The 13,813-nt window shown below is 40.3% G+C and overlaps 1 protein-coding gene across 1 annotated transcript; it reads right to left on the reverse strand.

The window, feature by feature from the left end:
* Positions 1–1,643: 1,643 nt before the first annotated feature.
* LSM12 (LSM12 homolog) lies at positions 1,644–11,226 on the reverse strand. The gene is made up of 5 exons (XM_075177248.1): positions 11,049–11,226; positions 8,007–8,140; positions 4,164–4,273; positions 3,750–3,876; positions 1,644–2,482 (listed from the first exon to the last, which is right to left on the reverse strand). Exons 1-5 carry the CDS (start codon positions 11,167–11,169, stop codon positions 2,390–2,392), a joined length of 585 nt encoding a protein of 194 aa, XP_075033349.1. The 5' UTR covers positions 11,170–11,226; the 3' UTR covers positions 1,644–2,389.
* Between the last annotated feature and the right edge of the window lie 2,587 nt (positions 11,227–13,813).

A 13,813-nucleotide genomic window follows, 5' to 3' on the forward strand; every position in this document is an offset into this window, starting at 1 on the left:
ATAGAAAGCATTTTTGCTTGCATACAATTTAGCATCAGTGTTCTCCCCAGCACCTATTTCCCGGGTGCTGTTTTTACTTGCCACCTGGGTCTTGGACCCCAATAGACTCCTATTATAATATACTAGGAGAAACAATGGTTTATTCCAACAGGCACTATGTGAGCACTGCAGCCAGCAATGTGTGTTAGACGACTAACCACAAGCTGACCAGTCCTAGCAGGTGTGGGCAATAACCTCAAACATTTTTCATTATTATTGCAAAGTATTACTACTACCCACCCCGTCTGGCAACATTTTCTGGGGAGATCACAGAGTATGGTAACTCTTCAAGCTGAAGACTACCATGTTATTTTATTTCAAAGGGACAGCTAATTTATTAAACACACATGTACTACAACATATAGACTTATTACTGCTTATGTATTTGTAGCTCATGGTAACAGAAAAAAAAAAAAGGTTTAAATGACTGGACTGAGATCATCATCACCATCATGTGTGCACCAAATAAATTAATTGAACCATGTAATGAAAGTAAATACTGATCAACTCGCACACAATTTCCAGCAATATTTACATGGTACCATGGTTCTGGCCCAATGAAGGCATATTAATACTTGGTGAACAACCCAATTCCGACCAACTGGAGAGATAGCCTCATGCTATGTAAGTTGTTGCTGACAGCTGCCAAGACATGGCCAAAGGCCAAGCCCAGGTACAAAGGATACCAACTGGGACGCTACGCAAAAAGGACACTGGATATGTAGGACTAAGCTTCCCCCAAAGTTAGACCACTGAAGAGGAGCACAGTTCCAGATAGTTACAAAGCCAATGGGTGTTTAATTCAGTATGAATCCAAATGGAAAGACTTGCTCCCAGGACAATCGTTTTAACGTGACCTCTACTATACAATGCCCATTACAGATCCAGCTGTCCAGTGCCCAGAACCCAGCAGATTACACATTACTATACATCTGTCAAACTAGTACATTTAAAAACAGTACTTCAAAAGAACTCCACTTTGAGCTTAAAAGTAGCATCTCCTCATTCACAAGAACAATTGCATCAATCTATTGGATACTGTGTAAGAGGAACTGGTGTAGAGCAGCAGAGAGCTCTGATCTTGTGTCTGCTGCAAAACTGACTGTTATTCAAAGCTGCATTACATGCCTGAATATCCAAGATCAGTTTAGGATTTGATAAGCAGTGTGCCTGAATAGAAGTTACAGCAACATTAACACCCAACAGAGGACTCTAACTTAGAATTTATTATGGAACAGACTATAAATTATATATACATGAACACAATGATTTATATGCAGGTGAAGATTTGTCCTTGCTTGGTATTTAATGTTTGAAAACCACTGTCCACGCTATAAACAAACTCCACACGGACCATACATTAGTCAGTAAAGAAGTCATTGCAGCGCATTATGACATTTAGAAGAGAGTCAAACTGATATGGTGCTGCCAGATGCGAAGACTATAAACTTACAATATAGGTGAAGGGGCCAACATTTCCTTATTCGTTAGTATGCGATACCTCCAATATGTTAGCCATGTGTACAAAGTACTTACTGATCCAGTTCTTTACTAGCGGCCCAATGCAAGCGGTATGTCAAGATAAGAAAATAGTAAAAAAACAAAAAAAACACAAATGTTTTAATGCAACTGCACACATACATTTATCTACACAGAACTTCCCAGCGTGTCACCTATCGGGGAACATGGTAACTTATCAGATTTAGTCACATTGCACCGAACCCAAATAAAATTAAGAGCCTTGCAGACAGCGTTTACTTTTGTTTTTTCGATTTTATTTTTTTTGTTTTTTATGATTGTTTTTTTTTTATTTTATTTTTTAAAGTTTAGTTTTTGTTCTCCTTTTTACAGGCAATTTTATAACCCCTTCACGGCCAGAGGGAGGCATGCCAAGCATTGCCTTGGCCCGCTGGCTGAGAAAGGGTTGAATATTTCCTCCAGCAACAGAACAGAAGAGAAACATAACTTTTACACAAATAAAGAATAAGAAAGGAAAGGGGAGAGATTTAAAAAAAAAAAAAAAAAATCCCATTGAGGAAGAAATGTAATGCCGGGAAAAATTCTGATTTGGAGCTGAATGGCCAAAAACAAAAAACTGGAGCCCATGGGGTCTTCTATTGCTCAGTATCCCCTCAGCCCCTTCAATACATAACCGGGAATGTAGAGCAGCCATTGTACGAAGGGGTTGAGAAGGACTAGTCCAGAAATAAAAGCTACCCATTCCCACCCCAATTGACCCCCTGTGCCTAGGTCATCTACCCCGTCCCTCTCTAGCTCTTCCCAGGGATCCCACCACAGTGGGGTGAGGAGCAGGCAGCTCGGGGGCAGCTAGGCTGATGTGTCTGAGGGCTCAGGAGGATGTGCTGGTCTCTTTCTGTGATGGCTGGATTGGGTTTCTCTGCACCCCCTTCTGAGTTTCCATATCTCTAAAGTGTTTCTCAACCTAGAAAGAGAGATACTAAGTAAACACAAGAGGTCTGCAAAACATTAAACATGTTTTTACATGCGTATCTGAGGCACATACACAAGCTAATTTGCATGAGATCCCAAACCCTGTGTGGTCACTATTCTGGAGCAGAAGTCAGAATTATAGGACGCACGCAAGTCCACTAACCCTTAGGGCAGTGATGGTTAACCTGTGACACCCCAGGTGAAACTACAAGCCCCAGCATGCTTTGCCAGTAGATTGCCAACTATCAGCTAGTTATCTACTGGCAAAGCATGCTGGGACTTGTAGTTTCACAATACCTGGAGTGTCACAGGTTAACCATCACTGCCTTAGGGGATGAATTTAATTAGCTACGTTACTCTCGAAAGTAACACAGCCTTCGAACTATTACGATTCATACGGTAATTTGAACCCGCAAAAATAATCGTTAAAAATTACTGCAATAATAGGCACTTTTACTGTAGTAAAGGTAATAGTGCGCAGGCCGCGTTATTTTGAGTGTAATGTGCCTAACTGAATCCCCTCCTTAAAGTCTATTCTGCAGGCCATGGCACCTATGTTGGCAACTCAATCACACTGTGAATCATCCATAAACACAGACATGAAAGAAATCCTTTTAAATTATACTTATGTATTAAGCACAAGAATCTGCAGTATAAGGTATGCTATGGCAATATTTTCATGGATTTAGTTCAGCAATTAGCCATATTGCTTGTATTGTTGTTTCAACAAGGATTTTATAGCAGAGCTCTTGTTTATATGTTAATTCACATAATTAACTCTATTATCCATAGATCTTTTAATTCATTAGGACCAGCCCTATTTTATTTAGTGGCTCTCGTCCACTGTCCAAAAAGTTTTTTGTACATTAAAGACTGAAAAAGATGAAAGAATGGGGAGGTGTAACAGAACCAATCCAGAGTTTTCCATCTAGAATATGCATTCAACTGTGCTGAACACAACTGAGTAAAGATGATTTCCGGTTGTTGTCCCTTTAAAGACTGTAGCAAAAGGTATCAGGATATGCAAATCTATTGTGCTGAAACAATTATTAATATGATGGGACCCCTAGAACATCCCCCTTTAGCAATGTACACCCAAATGCCTTTATAAGCGAGCCTTGCTACCATACAGAATTTAGCATGGTTGTTTGGCCTTTTGACATCTAAAAGCCACAAACAGGGTACAAAGCTGGAGACATTCATACATACATGCAATAAAAAGATAAAGAAATTGAAAGAACCAGAAACGTAGTACTCACTATTTTCCGAACATGGCTTAGTGCGCTGCCCTCTTTTCCTTTGCAATGTTCAACCTGGTAAGGGGGCGAGATAACTACCTCCTCCATAACTATTATGTTTTTCTCTTGCCATTTACAGTCCTTTATCCTGAGGAGTATACAAGATGACATTGAACATTTATTTATTTTCAGGTCAGAATTATTTTAACAGTGTCCCAGTATAAAAAGCAACAAACAAACTTTATTACACCAAATCTTAACAGGTATTATCCCTTTGACAGGCTTGTTTGGTCATTGCCTTAAATCCTCTGTTGGCTGGCACCCCCTTCCACTATGTTCTTAATCAAGAACACACATTTAGTGTCCAAGTGAAAGTCAGGTATAGACATAGAAAGCTGAAGCAGAACAGAACAAGGCGATGCCAGGAGGACTTACGTCTTATGTATGGTCTGGAATAGCTGTTGCCCATCCACAGAAACCCCAGCACTAATAGCATAAGCCTGGCTCATCTTCTCCTCCTTCTCCAATCGAGCTCTGCTGGCAAGCTGCAGGAACAAAGGGTTTATATATGAGCATGGCAGCATTTTCTACACTACTAGCAATCAGACGTTATATACATATGTAATTCAACAGAAAGTGAGCAGCACTGACATACATATTGATTGGTCACCAAATAACTGGACTGGATTATATTATATACATACAGATACAAAAGGGAAAACTCATGCTAAGATGTTTACAATGTAGAATAAACATGGTTCTGTTATCACTAACCCACATAATACCCAAATATGCAGGTGTTAAAAGCAAAAAGGCCACGCAGTTACAGCACAACGCGGTTACTGGCTCTGCACAAAGCAAGACAGTTCTACTTGTTTTCTTAAGATGCCCATCACAGGCTTCCTATATTCTGAGGCTGGAATGCACAAACACTTACAGATTTGCAGAGGACAGTACTCCCATCAGTTGTTTCATGAGGTGGTAATGGTTCAGTTGCCGATTATAGATTATCACACTTACTGCAGCCCAGCAATCAATTAGGAGTATGAATATTTTGTTCAGCATTAAATAAAAATAAAGATCGCTCTTACCTACACAAAACATTCATATAGCATCTTTGCAACAATGTAAAGTACTTTGAGTCCTAGTGTGACAGAGGGGGAGGCAGACATTCCAAACATCACATGGATGACTGCAACAATGCTAGCCACCGTGCTACATTCATATGACCATTTTATTGATACGCTCATCAACTTTTACTAATAAAGTTACAGAAATCAGAGACAAATAGATAGTTAAATACAAAGAAAGCCAAGAGTTAAAGCAATGCATTCTGTAGCAATACGCCTGATAAATTAGGAACCTACCAATTATTTCACTATCAAACTACATCCATATTGTTTACATAGGCACCTACTACACATTGGTTTCTTTTTGAATACCCAATTCACAGCTTAACATCTTGAGTATGTATCACCCTTGGTATCATCTCAGATTTATACACAATATCTATATCTTATCTGTCACTCCAAACACAAACATACTGATAGGTTAATTGGCTGCTTAAAAAAAAAAACCTGACCCTAGTCTGTGTGTGTTAGTGAATTTAGACTAAGCCCCAATGGGGCAGGGACTGATGTGAGAGTTCTCTGTACAGCGCTGCGGAATTAATGGCGCTATATAAATAAAATGCTGATGATGATCTGAAGGGTGTGTGCCAATAAAGTCTGTTATCAACTTTACTATTATAAACAATTAATTAACGGATTGCCTCAGAGTGCCCCTATGTACAGTTCTCTGCGCTTTGTCTTGCTTACATATGGACAGAGTCTGCAACTCCGCATGCCTATTTCTTAAATTTACCACATGCTGCAAATGTACATTTGTTTTTTTAACCACCCTTTTTCTGAGAAGTACCCCTACAAAATCTGCTCTCTCCACTCAACATTTGTATCGGAAGAGTGAAGATCAACACAGAGCACTGGGTATCCTGGTGTGATGGATACACGGGTCATTATTGGAGGGAGGAGTAATGTTCAAAGAAACTCAAACTCTGCCCAGATGAGTAGTTTCACATATTGCGAGTGGGTCATTAGAAGAGGAAAAAAAAAAAGTTAAAAAACAACCACACACACACTGAGAGGTATGTTCACAAGAAACCTGCTGCAAGGCCAACAATTCCCAACGTATAAGTATTTCTCCTATGATCATACACCTAAGGCTCAAAGCTCTAAATATCCTGGGCCAGATATAAAGCAGTCCAGCTGCTTGAACCAGTGAATGGCACTTTGGTTACATATGCAGGAAGCCAAATGGTAAAGTAAGACAGCATTTGAAGCACAGCACTGAGTGAGCTGATCATACTGCGTTTGACCTCTGTGCTCCCCTCTTATTCCTAGGTCGGTAGGTGACCTCTAAACATGCACTAATGGAGGCACTTTGCTGATCCAATAAAAACACCATGACAGACCAATTCTTAGCTGATTAGATTTTGACCCATCAGGAAAAGGAAACTCTGTTCAATGGTTTGAAAGTTATGTAAAAAATGCCAGTCAAATATTAATGTGCAACTATACTTTAGGCTGGTCACATGTGCTGATGTAGGCTCCACTACAAATTGTCCACACATTCTTGTTCAGCCAAATACTCATATGAATGTCAAAGGGAATAAGCAACTAAATAGATTTTCCATTCTTCCCAATTAGATTTGTTTGCACTGAACAATTGTTTTACATATTGTAATGTTGTACACGTCACAATTGTCCGACTTCCTTTAAAAAGATTCCAGCAACGACCGTAGTCACGTTTAAATAAAAGGAACAATAATTTTAGTTATGTCTGGTCCTATCCATGTGAATGGCAGTGAAACACACAAGAGTTTGCAGTACAACAATTGTACATGACCAATTCATACAAAAACAGACAAATAAAGGTTCAACTAATTCAAATCCAAGAACACTCATGTGTAAAGGATCACAAGACAATGTTACCCATTAAGGTTGGCAGACAGCTTTAAATGTACCTAAAGTAACATACAGTCCAACAGTATCTTTTGCACTAGAATATTTAAATGCAATACTCTTAAATTGGGTTAAACTTTCTATTGTAAGCAAATACCATAAAAAAAATCTCCATTGGATTGTCACCCTTAGGCAAGTTATCTTCTCTCACTTCAACAAAAGTAAAACCCAACACCTTCAACCAATAGATGCATCAGATGGGATCAAGGTGGCACCTTGTGCATATTTTCTATTGACCAGAGATTGAACTCCACCTAGCGGCTCTGCCTCACAAGACAATGGCATTTGCTTATGCGCAACTGGTGAATACCAGGGAGTGGTTCCTGGGACTGAAGACACTTGTGGCCTACTCTAGGGAAGCTGGATAACAGGAGACATTCCATTATGAGTGGAGCTGTTCTTTAACTGTAGATTGATGTGCCTGCCTTAGCACACAGATAGAATACCTCATGCACTTTTCATCATCATCAATTTATATAGCACCACTAATTCCGCAGCGCTGTACAGAGAACTCATTCACATCAGTCCCTGCTCCATTGGAGCTTACAGTCTAAATTCCCTAATATAGACACACAGAGAGACAGAGAGGGAGAGACTAGGGTCAATTTTGATAGTAGCCAATTAACCTACCAGTATGTTTTTGGAGTGTGGGAGGAATCCCACACAAACACAGGGAGAACATACAAACGCCACACAGATAAGGCCATGGTCGGGAATTGAACTCATGACCCCAGTGCTGTGAGGCAGAAGTGCTAACAACTAGGCCACTGATCCATCCACTCTTGCATTATTTAATCTAAAAAATCCATAAGACTATGGGTAGGTGGCAGCCCATAAAAAATATTGGGAACTTTTTAAACAAGACAAATGCATGCTGGTCCTTACACACCAATTACAGAAGTCACTCTGTGTCTGTTCTGCATTCACTTGAAGTGAAATAGCACTTTAATAAGAAGTCATAATAGAATTGCAGGGTGCCTTAAACAGAGTTGTGGCTATTGTCACCTTTCTTACCTGTAAGGAAAGCTATAAGGTTATTTCTGGTCTTCAATATCATCCGATTGTTCCCAAAAAGGCCATGCATAGAAAAACTATGATAATGTCTAGATCAGGATTATTTGGAAACCAGATAAGCAAAATAATGCTACTACCTTTAGTGTTACTATTATAGCCGAGACTGCAACAGAAAACTTCCTACTTTTAGTTCAGGTCTAAAATGTAAATTAACAACACACATTAAACATAAAATGCCACCTACCTTGTTGATGTTGAGGGAAGCTAGAGGCGGAGGTGTCTGTGTGCGATTATTCAGAACCTTTACATCAGACACATACTGCAGGTTGAGCAGGAGAATGTCAGCGTGGTTGGGTTTTCCACTAGACGAGGGGCACTCTGTGAATGTTGAGGTTAAGGAAAATACACAATGGGCGTTCATAGATAATTGAGACACTCAATATTCCTACACACGTACTGTTCAACGGTTGTTCATATAAACACCTTACATGCCATTAAATGTAGCACTGATCACAAGAATGTTCCATCACAGCTCAACTACAGTAGCTTGTGTGGGTCTAAAATGTTATCTTACATATTGTTAGGCCAGGTTACGGCAACACATTCTTGTAAATCATATTCACAAAACAGACACTGAAGCGGGTTTCAATGTATAGGAAAACAAATTTACAAACCTTAACCTACACCAGAAACCTGACCAGGTATTGCAGCTACCATCTTATATAATGACAATCTGAGCTACAAAACTAGTCACTGACATTCAATATTTTGAACTTAACATTTGGCCTTTCGAATAAAGTCATCTTCCTGTGATTTGTCCTGATAGTACTGTTCAGACTTTTCCACATTGAGGCCGTAGTGTGACAGTTCATAAGGGGACTGTATGCCATAAATATCTTATTGTGCTACACAGCAGAGTAAGGTGACCAAACATTCTACACTACTGAAATAGTCTCCAATACTTTAAGTTTCTATTGGCAAACATGTTATTACTTCAGTAGAGTTTTCTATCTACAGGATCTTTGCAAATTAATATGTTTATTAGATTTAAAGTTTGTACTCAAACGAGCTACTATTGTGCAATGTTAATTGTAACAATTACAGATGCAATGTATTAAGCATATGTACCTAGGCATATGGATTGACAATTGCGTTTTGGTAACATTTAGAATGTTTGTGATAAAGATAGATTTTATTTTCTTATTTTTATTGCTCCGATTTGGATGTTATGCTGTCTAGTGATCAAATATTAATTTTTAATTGAATTTGTAACCGCTTTTAGTGCTGCTAAGCCTTACTAGGAGAAAGTGTGTGGTTTTAGAACTTCCTTTGAGGAACCCGATTTAGCCAATTTCTTCATATTGCCACTGGAGCTTGCACTCTTCATTATTTTGAGTAATGTACCAGCATAGTATGGATAACATAAATAGCAATGTACATATTAACTTCCAGGGAGACTAATTAGTGGGAGTTCAGTTACTATACTTTGCAAAGACAAAACCAATACCTACAGTAGGGAAGAGATACAAACATTGTAATCTAGTCTATGCAGTAAAAAAAACCACTTGTGCCAATAACAAAAACACATTTAACACCTAGAAACAAACAATGAGAGCCTAGATAAACACATTCACACTAGCGACACCCAAACTGTTATTGATAGTCTCAAGCAGACAAAATCTCATACTGCAGTTTTGAAGGAAAAAGGAGAATTTCAGTTCACATTCTACTATTAGGTACTAACATCTTGGAATTAGTAAATGAAATAAAAAAAATAGCAGGTGTGCAAGTTTAATAATTTGTGAATATATATAAAATAATTTACAAGATGTGAAGTAGTGATACTGTGCATATTTACTTTAAACTTTTCAGGTCTAGTTCTATTTTGACTTGCATGTACCCAGGGGGACCAAAAATCAAGACACTAAAAATATTCGATGGAATCAGGTGTGAAGTCAAATGATTCATCACTAGTCACACTAGCGCGATACCATATTAGTGGTATGCCGTGTAGAATAACAAAACTATGCTGCCTTCAAGCTGGAGCACAGAACAAGCTAATTTACTGCAAATTCAAAACAGCCCCACATCTATTATTTGACCAGGGTGGGGCACGTAAAAACAAATTAGAAGAACAACAACAAAATAATAAAGAAATATTCAAAGAGGATGAATTGTGGATGAGGTCAGACAATAACAGAATCTAGCCATGTATGTGATTAGCACATGAACATTTAAACAGAACCAGACCTTTCAGATATGGGCAGACACAAATACAAGTTTTTCTTAGAGAATGGATGATTATGGGCTTTGTGCACTTGAGACATTGTAAATTACAGCACTTGCATTTTTATTTCAAAAGTTATCAGATTAAGATGTGAACAATCACTTTGCCCATTAGTCTTCTACAATATGATTAGAAGATACAGGCTTCAAATAACCTGCATTTCACCATTTCTAGTTAAAAAATGATCTACCATTACAGATATTATCGCCCGTCTCAGACACATATCCCAACATAATTGCCATCGCCACACATTTTCTTACAATTTAAAAACAGTAGGTTCTTAAGATTTTAACATATATGGGCAGCTCTATTAGCTAAGTGTTATATGTATTCCAGTCACAAACCATCACTTTTGTACCAGAATAAGCAGATGACTAAATTTGCAACAAGCAAGAACTCCACTTCATAATGTCCACAAGTATATGTAAGACTGATAAAACTTCTATCCTGCACAAATCGTTACAAAACACCAGCCTTTGAGATAGAGAACTAAAATATGTGCTTCCAGACAATTTAGTCTCATTGCAAAACTACACCAAAAACAGACAAATATATAACACAATTCTACTATACTGATCTTTCTTACAACCACATATGTACGTCTGACTAGACAACAAAAACAAGACTCATCCCCACCAAAATAAATCGAAAGGAAACCTGGGCATGCATCGGTGCACGTAGCAACAACGGTGACTGGCCCCTGCTGCTCCCTGGCATAAACACTACATCCCCACAGCTCCAGCATGCTGCATCCATAGGACATGGATGTCTCCATAGACTGCTGTGATCAGGCTCTGCCCGCTGGCTCTTACCCCATCATGAGTGTTAGTAATCTAAGAGCACAGGCAGAATGAATGGAGGACTCCCGCTCCTCCCCGGTGCCCCAGCCTCCCACCACCTGCACGCATCAGCTGCCCTGCAGACAGCACCTTGCCCAGTGGTGTCTCCCCCGTCCCCCGGCCTCTGCCCTCCCCGGATCACTCTCGTATGAAAGGATACTGAGCGCCAGCATCTTGCTCTGGTAGTCGAAGGCCACCACCTCTCCCTGCAGCCGCGTCTCCTGGCAGGTCAGGCATGAGACCTGGGAGCCAACGCTGAAATATTCCCCCGGAGCCGCCATCTTCCAGCCGGCCTGCGTGACGTGCTTTACTGCCCCGACCTCAACGCGCAACCTTAAAGTCAGCGTAAACGTGGGTGCTGCCGGGAAATCACCTTGGTGACGTCCCGTTACCACGCCCATCTCGCGGTACATTGGCTCTGCCATATTGGGAGGGGCAGTCACGCTCATTGATTGGAAGTGCGGCCGCCATCTTCACACGGGACTTGCCACATTGTAAGGACATTGATGTTTTTGAATCAGGCCACACTTCCGTGCTTGCGGCTGAGTTCGCCATTTTGAAAGAGGGATTCGTTTTGGTAAAACTTTATTGAGATGGATCATTGTGCTACAGTTTAACATTCCAACATAATGGATATTTGTAGCCATATGAATGCATTATGATTGTACTGTGTGTGACGAGAATTCATTCCTATTCTTCCATGCTGTACCTGATGTTGCTATCTTGTGTAAATGTTTTCATATATTTATTATGCTTACTGTATACATGTCATATCTGTGATGATTGTCCAAATAAATAATGATTATGATTATTTTGATAGAAGGCAAGTGATAAATGTTGCAGATTATAGGCACTGGCAATCTTTGGCCCAGGGGCAAGAAGAATAAAGAAGTGGTGAAGGATACCATAGCCCAGTGGATTCCAAACTTGCTCAGTTCAAGGCACTCTTAGGGTCTTCATAATTTTTTCAAGGCATACTTAATCCAAAATAAATACCAAGTAGTCCTTCACCTTGCTTACAACCGGGCCTGATGGTGGTAAACATAGTTTGTAAACCGCTGTCAGCCACATGTCTCTAGAGAATGTAGAGGCACACTATCATAGTCTCCTCTCAGTGATTGCACACTGATAGCTAAATTGTCGTTTCATTGTTGAATTAGATTTTTACTTCAGTTTACAAATTTCGATCAACAATAAAATGTGCTTAGGAACGATAATCCGTCATAGAGTGTAAAGTTAAGTACGCACTACAGTATTTTCCACCAACTTTTTATGCCGATCGATTTTACATGCGATCGATGTTCCGATCGCTCGGTCCATGGACTGCATACACACTAGCCTTGTTTAGGACGATAAAGGGAAGAGAGGACGTCCCTTTAGCGACTTTTTTACAGCCATGTTGTCGTGAACAATGACTGTAATTTCGTACTCACTGTTGTGGATCGATCGGAAGTTTATACACACTACACAACGGAAACGAGATTGGAACGAAAATATTAAACGGTACGACCAACCAAATGAGGCGACAATCGTCCATTTGGGCAGACTTTCGACCATCGTGTCACTGCACACACTGACCCGACTTTTGAACGAGCGGTCGTATGTTGGCTGATTTAGCCGATTATTGGACGAAAACCGTGTAGTGTGTACCCAGCTTAAGCTTGCAAGCAGGGTCCTCTTACCTCTCTGATTGTATGTATTACCCAGTATTGTTTTATAAATGTTTGTTCCCATTTGTAAAGCGCTACGGAATTTCCTGGCGTTATATAAATAAATGTTGATGATGATAATCATTGCAGGGTTCACACTACTTTGATATCGGCCCAATCAGTCGTTTATCGTCTGATTGGTCCGATAATCTGCTGCAAACACTGTAGTGCAGTGGTTGCCAAAGTGTGCGCCGCGGCTCCCAGAGGTGCCGCGGGCCAGCCAGAGAAAAAGCAAACAAAACAAAAACTTACCAATCCGCGCGGCGCCGGAACCCAGCATCCTCCTCTCTCCCGCAGCTTGTCACTGAATATCGACATTCAGTGACAAGCCGCGGGAGAGAGGAGGATGCTGGATCCCGGTGCCGCGTGGATTGGTAAGTTTTTGTTTTGTTTTTTCTCTGGCTGGCCGCGGCAGAGTGAGAGGGAGCGTGACAGAGGGCAGAGGAGGGGGGGGCAGCGTGACAGAGGGCAGAGGATGGGGCAGCGTGGCAGAGGAGGGGCGCAGCATGAGAGGGCAGAGGGGACAGCGTGAGAGAGGGGGCAGTGTGTCGATGCAGAGGAGGGGGGACAACGTGAGAGGGGACAGTGTGTCTGGATGCAGAGGGGCATTTTTGCATACAACTAAATAAGTATTTCTGTCCTGACCTAAATACTTATTAATTTTTTTTGACCCAACTACTTCTAAAATAGGACTGCTCAGTAATTATTTTGGAGGGGTGCCTTGAAAAAATTATGGAGACTCTAAGGATGCCGCAAACTGCAAAAGTTTGGGAACCACTGCTGTAATGTGTACCCAGTCTGAGTGTTGTTGTGATCTACCATCCACCTGGTTCACCTGATAAATTTCTTGAACATTTCCTAGCTAAGCGCTACCCCCAAATTACTCTCTAACCTTCTCCTTCAAAATCTCTTAGTACATTGACTCTTCTACTCATCGTAATACCAATACCTTGACCTTGTTTTCTCCATATTTTGCTCTATTTGATTTCTTTAACACTCCTTTTCCCCTCTCAGACCATTACCAGCAATCTCTTCTCCACTACTTTATCCTATTTACACTCTAACTCAACAAGACTCCTCCTAGCTGCAGAAATCTCTTCATTTTTTCAGTCATTCAATTAAATGGTGTCCTGGTCAGTACATCAAAACATAAAAGCCATTTATCTAAATGGATACTATATTCCTATTACAGGGTATTACCCAGCTTTAATACAGG

The sequence above is a fragment of the Mixophyes fleayi genome, chromosome 6, assembly GCF_038048845.1.
Source record: "Mixophyes fleayi isolate aMixFle1 chromosome 6, aMixFle1.hap1, whole genome shotgun sequence".
NCBI classification, from domain to species: domain Eukaryota; kingdom Metazoa; phylum Chordata; class Amphibia; order Anura; family Limnodynastidae; genus Mixophyes; species Mixophyes fleayi.